The sequence below is a fragment of the Aquila chrysaetos genome, chromosome 3 (assembly GCF_900496995.4).
Source record: "Aquila chrysaetos chrysaetos chromosome 3, bAquChr1.4, whole genome shotgun sequence".
NCBI classification, from domain to species: Eukaryota; Metazoa; Chordata; class Aves; order Accipitriformes; family Accipitridae; genus Aquila; species Aquila chrysaetos.
In genome coordinates, this window is record NC_044006.1 from 61,211,081 (window position 1) to 61,231,991 (window position 20,911).

The following is a 20,911-nucleotide window of genomic DNA, read 5'->3' on the forward strand; positions in this document are numbered from 1 at the left end:
CTGTGAGGAAATAGGTATTTTCATACAAACTCAAGCTGGCAGTTTTCCTCTTATGGCACAAGGCCTTTGGATGAATTTTATAATAGCCCAAATAACATCTTTGTAGAGTTTCTCTAAATTTTTCTGTTTGGGCCAATGTATGTTGGGAGAACATTATAAATACCATTTTTCAAAGAAGCATCATAACCAAATATTGCTGTTCCAAAATCAACAGAGTTGAGTAGACTTTTCTTTTAGCCATTTTTCATAATCATTTGTGTTTCTTGGACAGTGCAATTACACTTTGCCATGACCAATGTGACTGCAGTAGTAACTTTCCTTCTGGAAGTAAGGAACTAATTAATAAGAATCTGCTTCTATTAAGATAATTCCTTTGAATAAATGACATTCTTGTCTCTAAGTCTTATATTTTAAAGAAATGTATGAACGAATTTATGCAAAATCATGAGGTATTTGTCTAAGACTCACAAGTAGCACTCACAGCTTCTGTGCAAATTTTCTCAGGAGAGCTCTACCACCCAAATTATATCACTGCCAGCCTACCTGTAAGATCTTCACTCTACAAGAAATTCTTAAGGCTAAAAATATTTAGAACTAATGCCAGAATACCAAAGTGATGACTGATACCAAACGAGTATTATGTCTGTCAGAGCTGTAACAGTTTATGTACTACAGTGTACAATTTATATCCTCTATTTAAAAAGTCTTAGATCTGTCCTGGACCAAGTATCACCGACCTATATCACATTGCTGTAACAGACAATATCACTTCGCTATATCATACTGATACAATTTGATTCTTTGGAAAGTACTCTGAACCAGCCACCATAATGCAACTGTCAACATATATCATCTAGGGTAACAGGAACTTGGATTCTGCTCCCTTTGCAATTAACTTCCTGTCTAATAGCAGGCAAACTAGTTAGACCCAAAGGCTCAAAACTGGGTAGCACCTAAACATCTCGAGAAAACAAGGCTTGGCCTTTTGTGACTCTTATTCCCCTAATGGTAAAACAGGAATGGTAGACTTTTGAATCTTAAACAGATTATGGTGAGAGTAAGTGCATGAGAGATAATCATCTACTCACATACTATGACAATAACAGCCCTATCAGTATGATAGATTAGCTTCTAAGATTTTATACATATCATAGAAAATAGCCTTTAAGTTGGATGCACAGAAAATGTCTGTGCAGAAAAATGGATGCTGCACTACATTGTTATAAAGATTTGTTTCTGATACTATTAACAAGTTCTATTTCATCTATGAACCTCCACACTATGAAAGAGAACCACTACAGCTTCCACAAAAGAACACAAAAAGAAAACAAATCCAGATTCTAAGCTCACAGCTATTTGAAACATGGTTTGCAGTCCCAAGTACAGCTTTGGAAAAGCCTGAATGCACATAATCCTTTTAAAGTCATATACTTACTACTGCTTTTGAATCAAGCACACATAAACGAAACTGTGCTTCTTGGAAGATCATGTAAACTGTTGAATATTATTAACTTTGAATAAAAAAATCAGTATTTTGTTTAGGTAGAAATAGTTACTGCACTTCCACAGCGTGGCTATAATTGCTGCTTTATACATATTTCTTTCCATTCAGTGTCAGAGGAAAGGGTATTATTGGTAGGTTTGTTTCAGTGTGCCGCTCTGCCTCAGTCTCACACAAAGAACTCTTTGTGGGGTCACAGATTAGCATTTGGGCAGGCAGCCAAGAGAGATGAAAGGAGGATAGCTACACTAAGGATGTACATAGCTTACACTCATCAAATATCCTGGGGAAAAAAACAAGAAAAAAATCCATGTAGTCTGTAATTTCAGTAGCTGTCCTCTATCCCCTTAGTTTCTGAAAAAGTGCTTTTAGTGGAAGGTCTAGCAATGTGCAGTTCTGCTCTGGCACTACAGGTCACAGAGTCTTACACATAATAAGTACTACCTCAGTACTGAGACAAAGTAATATTTTAACATTCAGTTATAGCAATATTGTTCAAGAGAGACGCAGGTATAGTCATATCTTGACAGAGGAGACATGTATACACCCCACCATTAGGTAACAAAAAATTTCATTATACTAGAGTATACATTAAAAAAAAAAGAAAGATAATTCAGAATAACCAGCATGTCTGAAAAACAGCAAGCAAGCTGCGATTGTAGAAATCATTGTGAAGAAATAGAAAATGCTTAAGTTATAAAAATCAAGACCAAATGTTCTCACAACACTTTCATCCATATATCTGTATCTACATTCATCCATCTATATAAATTAATAGCAACCATACAGTGCTCAATTTCAAATAGGAAACACTGCCTGCTCAAGATATCTAGCACTTTGAAGGAATTTCCATTCTTTACATAGTCAGGATCTCAAATGATATGTAGAAGGATATATTTTTGTGGTATAGTAGAGAGAAGATGCAAAAGCTGCATTACATATGGAGGTAGATAGAAATGCAAGATATTACTGTACAAGATTACAAGGCTTAAGGATAAAAGTCTACTTAGTATTCTAGGAAACTTCTAATGGGAGACAAAACCTTCCCCATTTATTTTACCACAGGTCAGTGGTAAAAATTCACTGAAGATGACTTACAGCTTACACTCACCATTTTATCTCTATTTGGAAACTTACATGAAATAAATGAATAGCTCGGTCTTCTGTGCACAACTGACCTGCACAACAACCACTATTCACAACTGGCACTTTTTGTTGGCAGTCTGAGCAGAAAATCTAAGGATTACCTTGGCACCGAGTCTGAAATATGCTCTGAAACCAAATGATGGTCTCTTGAGAACATGGCTGAAGTACCTCATAGTGGAGAACAACTACAACTACCTGTGCTATTCATAGCTTGTGAGTAGAAGCTTTCTGTTTTCAGCATTGTCAGATTTGCAGCATGCTTTATTTCGGAACAGTAAGTTTAGGTCCTGATAAGTTATTAAAATATATTTTCCAAATAGAGTAAGCACTGTAAAGGCAAAACAAAACAAAACAAATAGCAAAGAATGCTATAATGAGTGCTAGATGGAGGACTATTCACTTTTGAAAAGTGAATACATCATTTTTTTTAAGCAGTTAACAGAGTGAAATAAAGAGAGTGTAAGTAGCAAACAGCATAGTATTGCTGGAAATCATTCAAATATAAAAATTATATGTGAGTATATATATAACAAAACTATTACTTTAAATCCTCTCTTACCTTAGTATTTTCAATGCAAGGACAAATAGCCCAAGCTGCACTTGCTTGAACATCTGGATTAGGATTTTTCAACAATGACCATAACAAACGAACTCCATCTAGACGGTCAATTATCCTATTGCAGAAACAGACCAAAAAAAGAGATAATTAATTATGGAGTAGGCAATGTTAAATTTTAAATTATATCTGTTTGTTTGGAACACTGCTTTAAGAAATATCGGTATGTAACTTTATGTAACTGCTTGTGTTTTATTGTCAGCTAATTGCCATCAACATATTCAGTAAACATTGCTTACTATAGCAGATGGGTATGAACAAATCACGTAAAGACAGAATATGTTTTCTAACTAAATCTCATTAATATTGTTTACTTTTTTCTCAGCACTGTCATTCAAAATGCTTATAGAAGATAAAGTAAACTACACTATAACCAGAATTCATATAAATGTGAAAACAAGCAAGTGACTTTTTAACGATCTGCATGCAAAGTGAAATCTGAATTCAAGCATAGTGGCTTCTTTCATATAGTAACAAATACTTTCCAAAACAAATATTTATGCCCCAAACTATGTACTTAACTTTTTATTCAGTCTATGCTTAATGTATTTACCTTACTCTGTGACATATTTTAAAATACTATGTTTCTAATCTAGCATTAGAAATTAAAATGGTCACACCACAGAGCATCCTTTGTTGGGTACGAATAACGTGTAACTTGTTTCCCATGTGTTCCTTACCAACAAGACTAACACTGAACACTATGCTATAATTACTTAAACACACTGTAATCAAAGTATCTTCATGACTAGCTGAAAAATGAATTACCATCAGAATCATCTCTACACCATCTGTGTTATGTTTACATATCAATCAGGCTTGGGGATCATAATTTCACATTAGGGCCCAGTGAATACTTTAAACGGAAAGGAAGGTCAAACAAAACTTAATAGCCTTTACAAATATGCCTTTTTTCAAAAAGATATGTTAAACCCAAAGCAGATGAGCTGAAGATAAAGAAAAGCAAGTACACCTTCATTATCTAACCTCAAAAGTAATTCAATTGTATAAATCAGTCTACATCCTTAATTGTAAATACAAGAGAAATTTAAATACAGATTGTGCTTAAAAACATCAGATAAAACATCTCATTTGTGTTCACTATATACAGGTTTGAAAGGAAATTTTTCAACTAATTATAAAATCAGCTTTGTATGTAATCCTATCATCATTTCAAGCGAAAAAAAAATTAAGGACATGAACTCTGTATAAAATAACCAAGGATTTTATTCATAATGCTTTTATGCAAACTGGTTAAACAACTATGTTTTTCAAAATAATAGTTTTTGCACAAAGCTATGGTTAAGCTGAGACACTATAAATTTTTTATGTTCTGCTAATTTTAATACAGCTTGTTTTACATACTCGGCTCCAAATCAACTGCAAGAAAATCACTATTCAAAGGACAAATTCAAAAGTCTTAACACAACAAAATAAAACAGCATGATCATGGACTACACAATTGCATATATATGTTCACATAGTAAGAATGACTTAAGTAAAAGCTTCAAAACAAGCTTTTAAATCCCTCCAAAGCCCAAACACTTTTAAGCAATTTTAATATTACTTTCCTGTCATTTCAGAAAGCACAAGGAATTTTTTTCCTATATTGGAATTAATTAAAAAAGAACCCATGAATCTTTCTCCTAGTCAAGCAGAGTACTGACCATTTACCAACATGAGGTACTTCCTCCCAAGAGGCGCTAAATATAAATGACCCAGCTCCAACCAGTATATAAAAATCAAGAGATAGAAGCCAAACATTGAGCTCAGATTTTTTCCACCACACTTAAAAAAACAACCTCTAGGCTGATTTATCTCTCCTTTCTATTTTTTTGAAAGCTTCCTTTTCAATTTAAAGTTTACTTTCATTTTCTTTTCAGTTTTCTTGTCTTCTCTTCAGCTTTTCAAGGTAAATTAGCCTCACTCTATGGTTCATTTTCTAAAGAAGAGTTTTGCCTTTTGCTTGAAGACCAGAAAGACCAGTTGTCTTAGACCCAACAGAACAGCTCAGAATATCTGAAAGCGTAGTCCTCCATCCATTCAACATCTATAAAATTGAACTAAAAACCAGTATGGACTAAACAAACAAATCTCAAAATGACATTGTTCGTCACTGATTACTGCTTTCTCTCAGTTACACTAGATTAACTCAAATGAAAAGAACTCCACATACAAGAGCGATGCTCTTAAATTCTCATACTGGAAGAATTATTGTTGTGTAATCACCATACAAGCACAAACCCTTTTATTTTCATCTTGCTGAGAACATATATTTGCCAATTAAGAAAGCATTGCTAAATAGTTCAATTTTTTATCTTTCTATGGTTTCTCTGCACAATGTAGCAGATGAAGAAACTGGGTGTTAAACGAGCATATCTGCTATAAAAGCAAAGGGAACACTAAAATAAATGGCCCTGAAAAACGTTTCCTCTATAAAAGTGCTTAGACATTAGTTTCCTTTCTGTGTGAAAATTCCTTTTTAAAGTGGACAAAAATACACATTTAGGTTTCTTTACAAATAAACAGAGAGAGATGAGAAAATAACTTGTAAAAAAAGTCTTGAAAATCTTGAAAATTTCAGCTCTGATGGCTTAATGCTAAACAATATTCTGATTTGCTTTTGTATATAGCTTTTGTATCTAATTTTCTTCCCCAAATTTATTATAACATTATTAGCAGGATGCTGTAATAAAGCTACTTACCACAATAAATACAAGCAAACATACCTTAAAATTTACTTTGGTTGGCATTCAATTCTGTATTCATCCATAGCTAGTACATTAGTCACTCTGTGGTTACGGTCACTTAAATGATATATTTTACAATAATTTGTTGACATTATGATGATAAAATTAAACTACAGTTAAATCTGAATTAAGCAACAACTCACAGGACTGTTAAAGGACAAGTCTTTTACTAAGAACATTTTCTTTGAAAGCTGAAAGGAATCTCATAAAAGCTGAAATAATACGATATTTAGTTGATATAAAAAAATCTTAATATTTACTATTTTGAAGTTCTAATATTTAACTGCTTTATAGAATAGCTGATCTGCATGTATGTAATGTATCTAATGTACAGAACACTATTAACAGTCAAAATCTTAACAGGCATGAAAGTCACCCAAAGTAGAAATCTAAACTTTATTATAGGTAATTGCTGTCTGCTACTTCTCTGTAAGTACCTAACAATATATAAATATGCAGAGTTCAGAAGCAAGATCCCAGATTCTGAACTATTGTGGCTCTATACTTTAACACAGCAGAGGCATCTCACAATAGACCTGTACCAACATGGCCAGTGGCCACCTCTTCTGATTCAAAGCTCTGTGCCTTGTTGTAGACTGTTCTTATTTGATCACTGATACAATTTAGAACAAGGTGTAGATTATTCTGCTCCTCAGAATAACGAAGAGTAGTTGTATTGGCAGTTAGAAATAGCTGGAGTGAAGAGGCGCTCCTATCATGCACTCCTGTGCTGGCCAGCTACGATTAAAGCAGAGGTGAAGGGGTATGCAGCTGACATCACTCCTAGAAAAAGACAACTGCAAGGTGTATGAGCAAGTCGTCTTCCTGGTTTCCACTCAGAACAGCTGATGTATGGTGTATATAGAATATGTCTTATGGGCAAATAATTTTAGTGCAGTTAAACCCACTCGGAGATTGCTGGAATGTCTAGGTTACAGTGAATTGTTATTTGCTATTTGACCAGTGCAGATAATTTAACAAGATAATTTTTTTTAATGACTTCTGTTCTCTGTGTACAGTCAACAGTTGTTTAATAAAGACTTTTCACATTATTTCATTTAAGAACCTTGATATCAGGACATCACTGAATATCATGATATGTCTGTGCAAGGTGTGGGTCACAATTCTAGAAATTTACTTTGCTTTTTTTAACACATATCTGAAACTAGCAAAGCTGTTAATCTGAAATAGTACTTCTCTTTCAAATTCAAACTTAATATTGAACGTTTCCAGTAGAAACTTCAACATGAATTGCTTAAACACACATACACACATAGCCTAGACATCTGTTTGTTATATCTATCATCTTTCTCTGTTACAGTGTTATTTGCCAGAACTTTTGAGGACTCTAGTTTAATTGCCTGCCAATTCAGACCACAAATACAAATGTAAATAAACAAAGTTATACTGACTCTGTATTGTGCTCACTGGTAAGATTACAGGGTTTAATTCTGGCAGAATGTAATCTCGTCTTTCTTGAAACCACAATGTAGCATGTTTCTTAAAACTTTCACTAGTTGCTGTGGACTGCTTTGATAAATAGTATTATATACCAATGACTCAAACTGCATCTGTTTGGCTAAAATAATTGTACATTTTAGTTTATAAGATTCTAAACCCTCAGTTTTGAATGCTAGAGATGAAGTCTATGGGTTTTCAAATGAAAAGGGCAAATGAAAATCTAGTGGCAGTTAAAGAATAAGCACTAGTCCTCTGTTTTTAATAAGAGAAAACAGAATAACTTGTAAAAAGTTCCTCAGAAACACAAATATACATAAAAGATGTACAGCAGCATCTCTGTCACTGGCTGTGCAGCAGACTGAGTATGGAGAACAGCTTCATGCTGTCCACATAATAGTAAGGAATTTCAGTCAAATAGTTATGCTTTTTTTTAAGATAAGCCAACTTATTTTTGCTGTGAGAGAAGTTGGCTGCTGTTCTTTGTTTTACATAGCTCAATAGAGTCAATAAGAATCACTTGATTGCTTGAAGTTGCCTTAAAGTAAAGGCTTGGTGCAGAAAAGTAACACTATTGTATCTTCCACTCAGTACTTGTAGAAGTTAAAGTGTCAACTAAGAAACATGGTGGAGATAAAATATATAAAAGACACATAGAAGCTGTAGATTTACCTATGCCGACCTACTAGTCTCTCTTTGTCAGTGCAGGCTTCCTCCATGGAACATGTGATAAATGTACAATATTTCCCTCAGAAGTTAACCGCACTGCTTCATAGAACACTCTCAGTTTTTTATAATCCATAATAATATTTTATTCCTTATATGAGCATCCTCATCACTACATACCTTTGAATCATTCACAGAAACTACATGAGCTCCTCTTTTGGTCTGTATGGTTTCCACATACATACTGCTGCAAGTATAACCACGTTCAAAACAGAAGACTGCTCAACTGAATATTTAGTCTCTAAGCCACCCTTTGTTAAACACACATGCAGCTAATGAAATGTAAGAATATATCTGAAAATTCTCAATCTTTATGAGGGCTTGATACTCCCTTTAAATTTTCCTGCTGTGTTCTGGGTTTCTAGTACATATGAAAGTCAATGATAGCAGAATCCAGAAAAATCATCATAGTTTTCAGAGTTTCTATAGTGCCAAACTAAAAACTGTAACTCTTTAAACGTAACTCTTACCAGATGACAAAGAAAACAAGACTCAAATTTGCCTGCCAGCCAAATTTGTCAGGAGAAAAGCTAATGGTAGAGAACAACTGATCTCCTAGAACCTGTCAAGCCATTCTAAGGAATAAGTGATTATTAAATAGGGCATGTAATAGGGATCCATCCAGATGAACCAGGAAGACCAAAACCAGCTAAGTATCAACTTGCAATAGGAAGTTCTCATCACCTATATATACTTAAAGGCTACAAGTGGCTTTGCTTTGCTTTTTTCTACAAGACAACCTTAGCATATCTCCACATCCTTTTTACTATTTGTCCTTTTGGTTAAGAACTTCAGAAAATGTTTACAGAAAGAGAATGAACTCCACAGTCGTTTCTAAAAGGCTACTTTTTGTTCTGGTCCCAAATTCTGTAAATGGCACAAAGTGATACTACAGACAATGTATCCTTCATGTCTTTGGTGACTTAATCTTTCCCAAAAGAAAGGCAGCAGTTTGGATGAGGAGCTACAATTTCAATTCTTGCTGTACTGGTCTGAGAGGAGGAAAAGGGAGAGGAATGGATGTCCCTTCTTTGGGGTGGGGAGGGTGCTCTTAAGTGCTCTTAACACTGTGAGAGGCAGGGCACTCAACCAAGCAAATCATTTAAACATGTGAATAGTTGCACTGGTGTCAATGTTTCAACTAAGCATTGTTTTTAAATATTTTGCTGGATTGGTAGCAAACTTATCCACACCAGGATGAATCATGCCTTGGGAAAAGACAGCAGCATTATCTCTTCTAGTACTACAAGTCTAACTATCCTGGTTTCAGCTGGGATAGAGTTCATTGTCTTCCTAATAGCTGGTACAGTGCTATGTTTTGCGTTCAGTATGTGAAGAATGTTGATAACGCTGATGTTTTCAGTTGTTGCTAAGTAGAGTTTAGTCTAAAGTCAAGGATTTTTCAGCTTCTCATGCCCAGCCAGCGAGAAAGCTGGAGGGGCACAAGAAGTTGGCACAGGACACAGCCAGGGCACCTGACCCAAAATGGCCAACGGGGTATTCCATACCATGGGACGTCCCATCTAGTATAGGAACTGGGAAGTGGGGGCGGGGAATCGCCACTCGGGGACTAGCTGGGTGTCGATTGGCGGGTGGTGAGCAATTGCACTGCACATCATTTGTACATTCCAATCCTTTTATTATTACTGCTGTCATTTTATTAGTGTCATCATTATCATTATTAGTTTCTTCTTTTCTTTTCTATTAAACCATTCTTATCTCAACCCACAAGTTTTACTTCTTTTCCGATTTTCTCCCCCATCCCACTGGGCAGGGGTGGGGGAGTGAGGAGCGGCTGCGTGGTGCTTAGTTGCTGGCTGGGGTTAAACCATGACACTAACTAGCATAGTACATCAGGTACACGTCACAGTCTTGATGATGATGATGATAATAATAATAATTTCTGTGTAACTTTTTTTTTGTAGTAGTAAAAAGTATATTCTACTCTTGATCTAAGATCTTGCTTACTTGTTAATGTTTTAAAATATTTTTGAAAATATTTTAAAAGTTGAGAACCTTCAAGAGAGAATATTTTCGTATGAACCAAATTTGACGTTGATTCCTTTGTCCACTCTTCGCATTTTGTCCCAAACAACCTGTACTCTCTCCTTCTTAAAAACAAGATGGACTTCGTTCTATCACAATTTTAGCAGCAACTTGTGTTATTTTTCATGCTTGTACTGACCACGTTCCAGTATGAAGCTATCCATACTGGATACTGCAAGTGACAGTCCTGAGTACTGGAGTATGTCTGAGGTTTTATAAATATCAATTTATATTTGTTGGCATTTAAATTTCTCAGTTGATTTACAGTGTTAATTCTGTTAGGTTAATACATTACTCTAAAGGCTGATTTTTAGTGAGATATGTCATGAAAGTGATTTCATTTGTTTATACTTTTATGCTACATGGCTAACTGTTCATACAACCCATGTTTACAGTTGTGTACCATCTAGCCTTTTGCCACTGGGTGACAGCCAAAGCATGAAAACAAAAGACCTATTCAGGAAAAGAATTCCCTGCACTGCTATATGAATATCAAGTGAATTATGCAAATCAGAACAGGAGGAGCTTAATAAAACTCTCTTTCTGACCTTCCTTATGTATAAGGAGGGAAATATGCTGAGAATGTTGAGGTAAATATCCCTGTAAGAGAACAGTAAGCACAGTAAATGCCGACCTCAACATTTAACTGGAACACTTAATCATAAAACTCAAGGATCTTTGTAAGCTGTACAAATCTACATCACAAAACCAAAGAGAGCAGCAACTCTCTCAGTAAAAAGACAGTTGTCTCCTCTGGTTTTGCAAAGGAGTAAAAAGGGAAAAAAGGGTCCAAAAAAAGCTGAGTTAATAAAAGGAATGATGGAGAGGGACAAAACAGATAAAATACAAATAACACCCTACTTTAAAAATTTTCAAATTATTTTTCATGACAGTAAATATGCACATTTCCTTTTAGAATTACTTTCTCTAATTTAGGCTATTATTTAGGATCTGAGAACAGATGTAAAAGGAGAAGGCAAAACAGGTACCTAGCATACAGCACTTAAAAATGGTGCTCTGTAACTTTGAATTTTACTAAAAATCAATTTTCTAATGGTTTATCTGATTTTCCCCAAAACACAAAGGCTTTACATTCTATATATTTCCTTAATGATTTTTTTTTTATATATATATAGTACATTTTACAGTTGGATGTAACTAACCCACACAGCCCTGTGGAAAACAAAAAGTAAAATATCATTTTAAGTCAGATTAGAATTGACTATATTTGTGCCAGAATTACTAAAAATTTTTTTTCAATATTTAAAATACTATGAATATGAAAAGCTTACATCATATTTTCAGGTTCTGTTGCACAAGCTCCCACTGCTTTCGTGACATTCACAAGTAGTGCCTGATCAGTGCCAGTAAGTAACTTCACTAGAGGTGGTATGCCACCACATTTACGGATAATAGTTCGATTTATTTGCTCTTGGCAACATTCTCCCAGTGCTCCGACAATATTTACAAGGACTTCTTCAGGCTGATCACTAAGCAGTCCTACCAAAGCTTCTATGGCTTTATATTCCCGAAATCTAAAAGACAGCAATAAAACCAAAGTCGTTATTTTCAGTATGTTACTGTTATAAGTTTAATTTTATAATTAAAGTATCATTCTAATTGAATTACAGTGTTTAATTTCTGTGTGTAAATTACCTTGTTGAAGAAATCACAATATAGGTAAACCACTCTGATCAGTTCTTGAAAGTGTGACATACAGCATAATTTCTTATTCTACCTTTTAAAATATATTTCTCTAACTTAGCTATCTAGGAATCTCCAGGGTAGTTTGAGGGTTTTTTAAAACTTGACATGTGGATGCAACTTATATAAATAGCTGAAAACATACTGGAAGACTGGCAAGTACTGTGGCATCCTAACTTCCAGTACTTTTTCCTGCCATGTTAACAATAGCTAAAGTAGTAGTGTATCAGACTCTCCTCCAACTCTCTGGACCAAAGGATCACCCTTACTTTTCACTAAATCTTAGCCTTTAGAGAGTTTGCCCTGATTAGTTCTATACTTAGTTCAGGCCTAATACGTGCATTTTCCTAAGGTCACACCTATAGTTCTAGTACACTTCTATGTACTAGAACTATAGGTACATGTACACCATGTTAGATTCCATTTTGAAATTAAGAAATAAGTTGACAGAAATTTGAGTTGACTGCTATATTAATACTTCCCTCATTCTTCATAGCACTTCTGGTACTGAAAATCAAAAATATGTTTTTAAAAATCCTGGAGGTCCTATCCTACAAACAGATGCATGCTAAACCTCCGAAGTTCATCTTTCAGAATAGGACTTTATTCCTCAGTACTGGGGTCATCTTCTAAGTTTGTTTTGTTCAGAACTTAAGAGGATTCTTAACACTTAACAAATACTGTACCTTCCTTTCATACATTTTCGATAATACACCTTGACAATTCCACATGGTATATCAAGCTAGATCTAACCTGTATATTATCGAATGATTTATACCTTTGTGTAAATACACATAGTTCCTCCCCTAAAGAGATAATTTCTCCGAGGGTAGAGTTCTCATTTGTGCTTCCCCCAAGGCCCCTAGCTTCTGGAAATGTCTACCTGAGTTACAAATACTCTGTATTTTCCAGGAATCAGTTGTACATGTGGCTTTCCTTTCATACAAAGAAATAAGACTTTTTGAGATTTTGATGACAGAACTAGAACTGTTTCAGTAAAAGTTAATCTTTCCAATCTGGTTTATCAGTATAACAATTAAAGTGACTGAGAAATGAGAAACTCTCCTATTTCATCATTCAAGCCTTTGCTTAAAGAGGCATCTTCCTCTCTTTGTTCACTGTAATTTGGAAGTATCCCTATAATTTCTTTTCAAGAGAAAACATCAACAACATGAAAAATGAGCTATAAAGTAAGCAAACAATTTAAAAAACAACCCTGATTTTCTCTGGCTACTTTATCTGTGTTGCGTATCAACTGCTTCACACAGAACGATACGAGCTGGCTCTGCAATGGGCAGGCTACACTCTGACAGAGCTGCTGGCTCGGGCCATCTTGTGTCCAGAAGCAGTATGGCTGCTTGCACGCAAACTGGAATCTGAGCTAGTCAGGCCCAGGCACCTGTATCAGCTCTTTGCTGAGTCAGCACAACATCTCAGCAATGTACTTCAGGTATAGGAAATACTGTGGAGTAGTTCGAAGATAATTAAGTGGCCCTGCAGGAACCAGCAGGGTTTGTTAGTTCTAGCTTCATGCCAGACTCAAGCTCATCCCTCCAGATCTACTTACGTGTTTTCATATTATCCTCCCTCCCTTGCTCTGTAGTGCCCCCCCATCTTGAGTTTGGATAGGGCTTACTGCTTCAGACTCAGCACTACATAATACATTAATTCAGCTCAAGCTTGGAGCTGCGCCTGGCTAGTAACCTTCGTGGAGCATCAAGCACTTGCCAAAGATATGTGAGTAGCCCAGCAAAAATCTGTTTGCATTTGGACAGAATTATTGGCTACAGCTATACTAATAAATAAAACAGGCGAGGGCTCATTCTCTAGCCCTAAGGACAAGAAGCACAACATAGCATCCATATGGCCTAAAATCTCTTATCCTCACAATTCAGGGTGGCCTCACCCATTCTGCCTAATGGAAACAATCTGTTGCCTGTGCTGTTCCCAAGGAGTGTCTGGGCATTGTCTAGGAGAGTGCTTGCTGGCACAGGCCAAACTGTGTAAGGGACTGTGCTAGCAGTTAAACAGTATGGCTAATCATAACATAGTGCCTGAACTCTGAAAGGTTTGGCCCTGTTTATTTTACTAGTATAGAGAGAGCCATTCAGTCCATCTCATCACTGATTGATCCAGAACCAGGATGCCTCTGTGCAGATACCCAAAGCCCACAGAAAAGAAGGACATACCCTTCTGAAAAGCCAGGTTACTGTGCAATCAAGAATGCAAAAAGCAGTAGGGCAGCAGTAGAGTATGTAAAGACCATGGCTCTGTATAACAACAGTTTGGGAACTCATTTAGGACAGTAAAAAGCCAGACTGCAAACCCTTATTACTGGAATTCTTTCTGATTTTTATCCAGCAGCTATCTATCGCATCTGCTTGTCCAGCAAGGTACACTAAAATTAGGACTGCAAGAAGAGGTTAGCTCTTACTGATACTCTTTCCAGCCTATGAATCTTACATTCCTCTGTACATTCCTCTGTGCTGCTCTGTACAGAGCAGCACAACTTCAGCAGGAAACCTAGCAGATGCTCCAGTGGAGCAGGCTTTTTTTTGAGGTAAGGTGCATGAATCTGATAAATGAATTTTAGATGAGGTGATCGAGTATTCTCAATCATTAAGCTGTTCCATGAAAGGTGGAGGGTGATAACTCCTGTTGTCACATTCTCAGACAATCACTCAGGACCCCGATACTGAGAGGTTGTAGGTACCTATGGTAGGACTCTCATCAGTTAATTCCACTCATATAGAAGCTGGGTGTCCAGACTAAGCTACTTTTCTGAGCCCCTTCTGTAGTCAAGGAGAGAGGCATCTAGGCTAAGTATCCTAGATTCCAGTATACTTCTAAAGTTGGTGACCTAACATGTATTGGATATCTACCCTAGAATGAGATAATTTGCTATCTGTCTCTCCTGACGTAAAATGTTAAAGCTAAGTGTGCTAACTACTCTCTCTGCCATGCAGCAGTGATTCCGATTTGTAAGCTACAGAGAGGAGCAGGGACATCAGATACACCCACGTGTCAAACGTTTAGTATGTGCTAGTACACCTCCTGACTCGGTGTCCTGTATCTTAACTATTCTTTAGAGGCACCAATTGTCCCCATTGACTCTTAAGATTCTAGGAACTTAACACTGTCTCCACTGTACCCTGATAAGGTCAGGTGGCAATTTTTTAAGTACTATAAAACTTAAGTTGAAAGCCCAACTGATTATAAAGTATGGTTTTGAAGAATCATGACATAACAATTTTGAAAACAATAGAGGCCCATAAAATCAAAACATGATAATGTAATAAATGTTTGCAAAATTATATTGTTACTTTGACACATTTTCTCCACTGATTGCACATTTCCAGATTGCTCCTGTCACAGCTGCTAGAAGTTGTTTGTTTTCAGAGTTACCAAGCAGAACAGACAGTGGTTGTAGACCTCCATGCTGTCTAACCAGGTCACGTGTTTCTTTATCTTCCGCACACTATACAAAAAAATTAAATATATATATTATGTTAAATGTTTAAAATGATGTCTTCAAAAGCCAGGTGTATTATTTTGTAACTAGTAAAAGCTAATACAGAAGAAAACATAAATATTTTATTAAAGTATCTGAATATGCTATCAACTCACCAAGATAGTTTGACAGTAAAATGCTACTGTGTATGCAGCAGTGCTTATACTGTCACGTTGTCCACCTTGTGGGCAAACAAACATAAAAAACAAAAGCAGCTCTTTGCACGGTATGCCCTGCCTCTCTCCATTGGTTGTCTGTGCAATTTAGGGCTTGCACCCAAGAAGAGCAAGTAGGAACTTAATTACAATATTAAATATGCAGCCAAAATATTCTCCTAAGAATTATCCAAAGACCATTAACATTTTTATAAAGTAATTTCTTACACATTAGAGAAATAGTAAAACTAAGAAATATTAAAACTGACAACCACATGAAAACAAAGGGCTAATCCTGGCTCTGTTCTACTGATCATAATAATACAATTACCTTAAATATGGCACTTGCACAATGCATCTGAAGCTCCTCATGCTCACTACTCAGATTTTTCACAAGGTTCTCAATCATTCCTTCCGTCCTTATTGCAAGTCTGTAACTTGGCTAAAAAGATAAACTGTATCTTTAAAATCCTGTATATTAACAGTTAATAACACTAGTCACAATAATAATACAGTGCTACAATTCTAGGCTTTGATATTGAGAAGCCTTGTATTTTATTTTAAGCACAAGTCATCTGCATTGCCTTGAAAATACTATCAATGTTCTCAAAGTTAATCAAATACAAAAATTTCTGCAGTGCTCTTGAAATCACCTGTAAAACCAGGTGCTGCAATGCCTCTTTTGTAGCCTCCTGGCTTAAACAGAATTCAGAATATTCTGAAAGGTGTCCAGACTCCCTGCTCAGAGCCAAGGAAAAAAAAGATGCTTCAGAATGGGATCAAGAAGTACCCATTCACTTCATCGAGAGCCAGCAGCCAAAACAACAGATCTATTCCTAGAACAAGGTTAGAAAAACGTTCTTAGAATTAAAATTTTTTAGTCTTTTCTTCCAAATTTTAACCCACAGGCATTGTAACAGGGGACCATTATTTAAGAGAGGGGAAACATCTGTGTAAGAGATGCATTTAGTGTTATTTCCAAATTTGGCCAGATAAGAAACCCTCAAAAACTTCACCTTCTCAATATAGACTTACTGAAGCTAAAATCTGCCAGGTTGCTGTCTCGTAGACCATGCATAAACTTGTGTAGTTCAAGAAGCTAATTTTGAAAATACAAAGTGTCTTATAATGTAAAATCTTTTGAAAAATCATGTCTTCCATGTCTCAAATTCACCAAGCAAAAGAACTTACGTATATTTTTGACCTTAAGTGCAATGCACCTTAATTTCAAATAGGATTCCACAAATGGAGAAACAACCACTCATATGGCAATGGTAAAAAATACTTGTATTCAAATTTAAAAACTGTAAACAAGTAAATATACTAAAAATTGAGTAAATACACTCAAAGTTGTGAAACCTGCCAAGGAAATCTGTAGAAAAATCACATATATTCCTTTCTTCTGTTTGCAATCAATCAGACACTGTGTTACCCAATTCAGAAGGACATTGTAAACCACAGTGCCCAGCACTGCATTGGATCTTCTTGGCCACACCTGCAGGTTACCTTTCTAGAATTTAAATGTCCTGATTAACCAGAATATAGCATCTTAAGTTGCCAAATTTGTCAAGCAGGATGAAAAAAATTAGAAAAATTTGAAACTGGTTAAGGATTTCCTTTCTATATATCTTCTTTCAAAGACTACTCTCAGCCTTTTAAATAAAAAATATGTGGTCTTTACTTCATTACAAGCTGTGACCTTCTCAAAAACACTTTGACCACACAAAGCATCTACTTCCTGATGGGGTAACTGCATTGGTTTAAGTGACAGTCAAACGTAATGCTTCCTTTTAGTAGCAAATTGTTTTAATGATTAGAAATAACTTAGCTGTATGTGTTTACTTACCTCTGAGGCACATTCTTGTAGTGTCCCCACTACTGGGGTTAAGATGTTTGCATGTGAACAATTGAGCCATCTAGCTAATAATGGAATGCCACCAGCTTTACGGATTGCTTCTTTATTTTTGGTGCTTTTGCTGCAGCTCCAGAGTGCCAAAGCCCCACAGCGTGCTATTTCAGTATCTTTTGATTGGTATGGTGTTAGACTGGTTGATCCCACTGAAATACATTCCAACAGCCCCACCTAAAAGACCGATTTTTTTAATTATCTATACAGAAGTTTGATATTATACTGCTTTTTAATGATGGTAATCTCTACAAGAATCATGTATACAACACATAATGTATTTTTTGTACAAAAATATGCATATAACAAGGGTACAAGTTTTAATGTCTGCTTACCAGTCTCTTGATACCTCCATGCTGTCTTACTGTCCTTCGTGCTTGTTTAAATCTAGCAACATTAGCAATTGTTTCAGCTGCCAAACATTTTAGATCTTTATCTGGAGAGTCCAGTATTTTCACCATGATCTGTAAGCCCCCAAGATCTGCAATTGCATGTCTGATCAGTGTATTTTGACTAATTTCCTTCAAGATTTTTAATGAACCAATCTAAATAATGGAAGATAACATAAGTTAAACATTATTTAAGTATACATAAACTGACAAATTATTTAAAATGCTGGGTTACCTAAAGCATTTTATCTTTTATATTGAATCAGAAGAAAAGAAGGAAACTGAAAGTCAAAGAAATTGATTTTCTAAAAAAACCTTGAAATTGAGAAAATACAGAAATAAGAAAGAAATCAAATTTTCTTTATACTATATAACTTTGCAAATTGAAAAAAAAATCTAATAGAAAAGGTGTATTCATTGCTCTATTCAACAAAGCTACTTACTTGACATTTAATTTCTTCTGTATCAAGTAAATTAATTAACACTTCAAGACATCCAATGTCTCTGATGGCCAGCTGACAAGTTTCTTGAGCCAGATTGAAATCTCTCATTGAACACAATGCGATTACAGTAGCTGTTGGATTACCTCCCTAAAATAAAGCAAATAATTAACAAATGTGTAAAGTGCATTTAATATAAAACCTAATCTCTTCTACTAGTACTAGTAAAACTACTACTAAAAAAAAAAACGTTAGATTATTTTGATGTTATGGTGTTAAATAACACAGACATAGTAAGAAACTGAATTATTGCTAAAGTCTGCAAATGGCATAAAGATTGAAGTGAGAGAGAACAGGACAGGTGACATGACTAATATGGCTTGATGTGAATGGACTAGTAAATTAGGCAGTCAAGTATTTTGAGTTTTGTATGAGTGTTTGCAGAAAGCAAAAGAACATACAGTTAAGATACAGATATTTCAGAGAAGCTATCTGCATTCTTTGCATTGGTATTCACTCTGGAAGAAACCGATGAGATTCCAATGGGAATCTTCCATTGTGGACATTTCAGAGGATTTTTCTGAAACTGAAGCCACTGTAGAAAGTTTTTATTAAAAAAACCCTCACATGGTGAACAATAACAAATTGCCATTATTAGATAGTATTCAACTGAGTTATAAAGGAAACGGTAAAATAGTTGATTCAGAAGAAGTGGCATGTATCCTCTTGCTTTAAACTGCCCTGTTACCAATGTCCTGGGAAACAACAAATGTGATATCAACTTGAGAAGAGTTCAAGGGTTATCCAAGGCCTTTTAGCCAAATATCTGTGCTGGACAAATTGGTAGACTGTAATAAGGAACAGAATTAGCAGGCATCTGTCTAAATATGATATTCTTGCACCAATATCATATACTTAGAGTCACCATGGATCTGTTAAGAGAAGTCCTACCTTACAAAACTTACCAAGCTTGCAGCAATGGTGATCTAGTTGATATGTCTAACTGTACTCCATAAGGATTTTGACAAAGTCCCTCCCTGATTGCTTTTAAAGAAACTAAGCCATAAGAAACATAAGAAACTAATTATGAGAGGAAAGGTCATTGCATGGATTGAAAAGAATGACTAAAGGATAGGAAACTGAGGACAGGAGCAAATAGTTCAATAAAGGGATGTGATTTAGTGGAGTTCCACAGATCTGTGTTGAAATGATGCAATTCAACATACTCGTAAACACCCTGAAAAATGGAAGGACTAGTTATGTGACAAAGTTTGCTGATGATATTATGATTCAGGGCCAGTTGTGACAAACTGCTAAGAACTTACTAAGACTAAGAGGGCAATAAAACAGCAAATGAGAAAATGAGAAGTGATGCACATCAGAGAAAACAATCCTAACTCCATACATGAAATGATAGTTTTTCAGCTGACCATTAAAAATTAGAAATTATATCTTGAGGTTAGGGTAGATGGCAATCAAAAAACAAACGGAATATTAGGACTTATTTGGAAAAAATAGTGAACAGAGAATGTCACTATACCGCAGTATAAATCCATGATTCACATACACCTTAAAAACTTCATGCAGATCTGCAGCCTCTGTTTCAGGAAGGTTACTATAGCACTGGAAAGCTTTCAGAGAAGAGGAGCAAAGATAATCCAAGGTTTTTTCAGTCTAGAAGAGGGATGCCTGAAGGGATATGATAGACATCTACAATGTTAGGGATGGCACTGAGCACAATAGATAAGGATTGACTGTCCAATGTCTCTTTTAATACAGATATAATCTCTTTTAATAATGAGATATAAGAGGATTCAGGTTAAAAATAAATAAAGGGAGTTGGTTCTTCAAATAAGGTAACAGACTAGTGGAACTAGCTGTGAAAGGATTCTGTGACAGTTAAAAGTTTTCACTGAAGGTCAGTAAAACCATAAATATCTCATTCACTTTTCAGCTTCCTGAGCTAAAAACAAGTGGTGGCTTGGAGAGTATTAGAAAGCTGTGTGTTTGCCCTGTTCTTACTTAGTCCTGGCATTCACTTACGGTCCTGGGTTTCTTCTGCTTGGTAGAACAGAAGAGAGTTTCACACTACTATAAGTTATGTAGTCAAGTTTCCCACATTTGTGGAAATCAGAGGTCAGGACATCTGGAGTGCAAAAGATGAACTTTAACCACAGAAAACTTCCATACCCATCATGTCTCCCCTCCTGTTGCAGTCAGATTATTGGGATACATTGTCTTTTGATCTACCCAATACATTTTCTTTTATGTCTAAATTTAAGGTCCTACACTTACAAATAATGAAAACAGGACATAGCTCAATATAGGAGTTCTATCCTGGAAACCAGAGCATATAAAAAGACTTGAGATGTTGAATATGAATTTGAGATTACACTGTAACATTTGATTAAAAGGATGAATTTGGGGATGTATAATTAAAAGTACTGGATAGGAACATATGTATTATCTCTTTTTAGGCACGCATGCAACTACTACTGAAATTCTGTGTCTAATTTTCTTTTTTACAGTTCTAGAAGGAAAGTGAAAATATGGAGATGATTCA

The 20,911-nt window shown here is 35.5% G+C and overlaps 1 protein-coding gene across 2 annotated transcripts in view; it reads right to left on the reverse strand.

Moving 5' to 3' along the window:
• Positions 1 to 20,911, reverse strand: part of ODAD2 (outer dynein arm docking complex subunit 2) — an 88,674-nt gene that overhangs the window by 38,138 nt on the left and 29,625 nt on the right. For both annotated transcript variants that reach the window (XM_030010683.1, XM_030010680.1), the window contains exons 11-17: positions 18,352 to 18,498; positions 17,855 to 18,064; positions 17,460 to 17,696; positions 15,945 to 16,055; positions 15,271 to 15,425; positions 11,536 to 11,778; positions 3,207 to 3,321 (exon numbers count right to left, since the gene is read on the reverse strand). In XM_030010683.1, the coding sequence (XP_029866543.1) occupies positions 3,207 to 3,321; positions 11,536 to 11,778; positions 15,271 to 15,425; positions 15,945 to 16,055; positions 17,460 to 17,696; positions 17,855 to 18,064; positions 18,352 to 18,498 (1,218 nt within the window). The remainder of the gene's footprint in view (positions 1 to 3,206; positions 3,322 to 11,535; positions 11,779 to 15,270; positions 15,426 to 15,944; positions 16,056 to 17,459; positions 17,697 to 17,854; positions 18,065 to 18,351; positions 18,499 to 20,911) is intronic.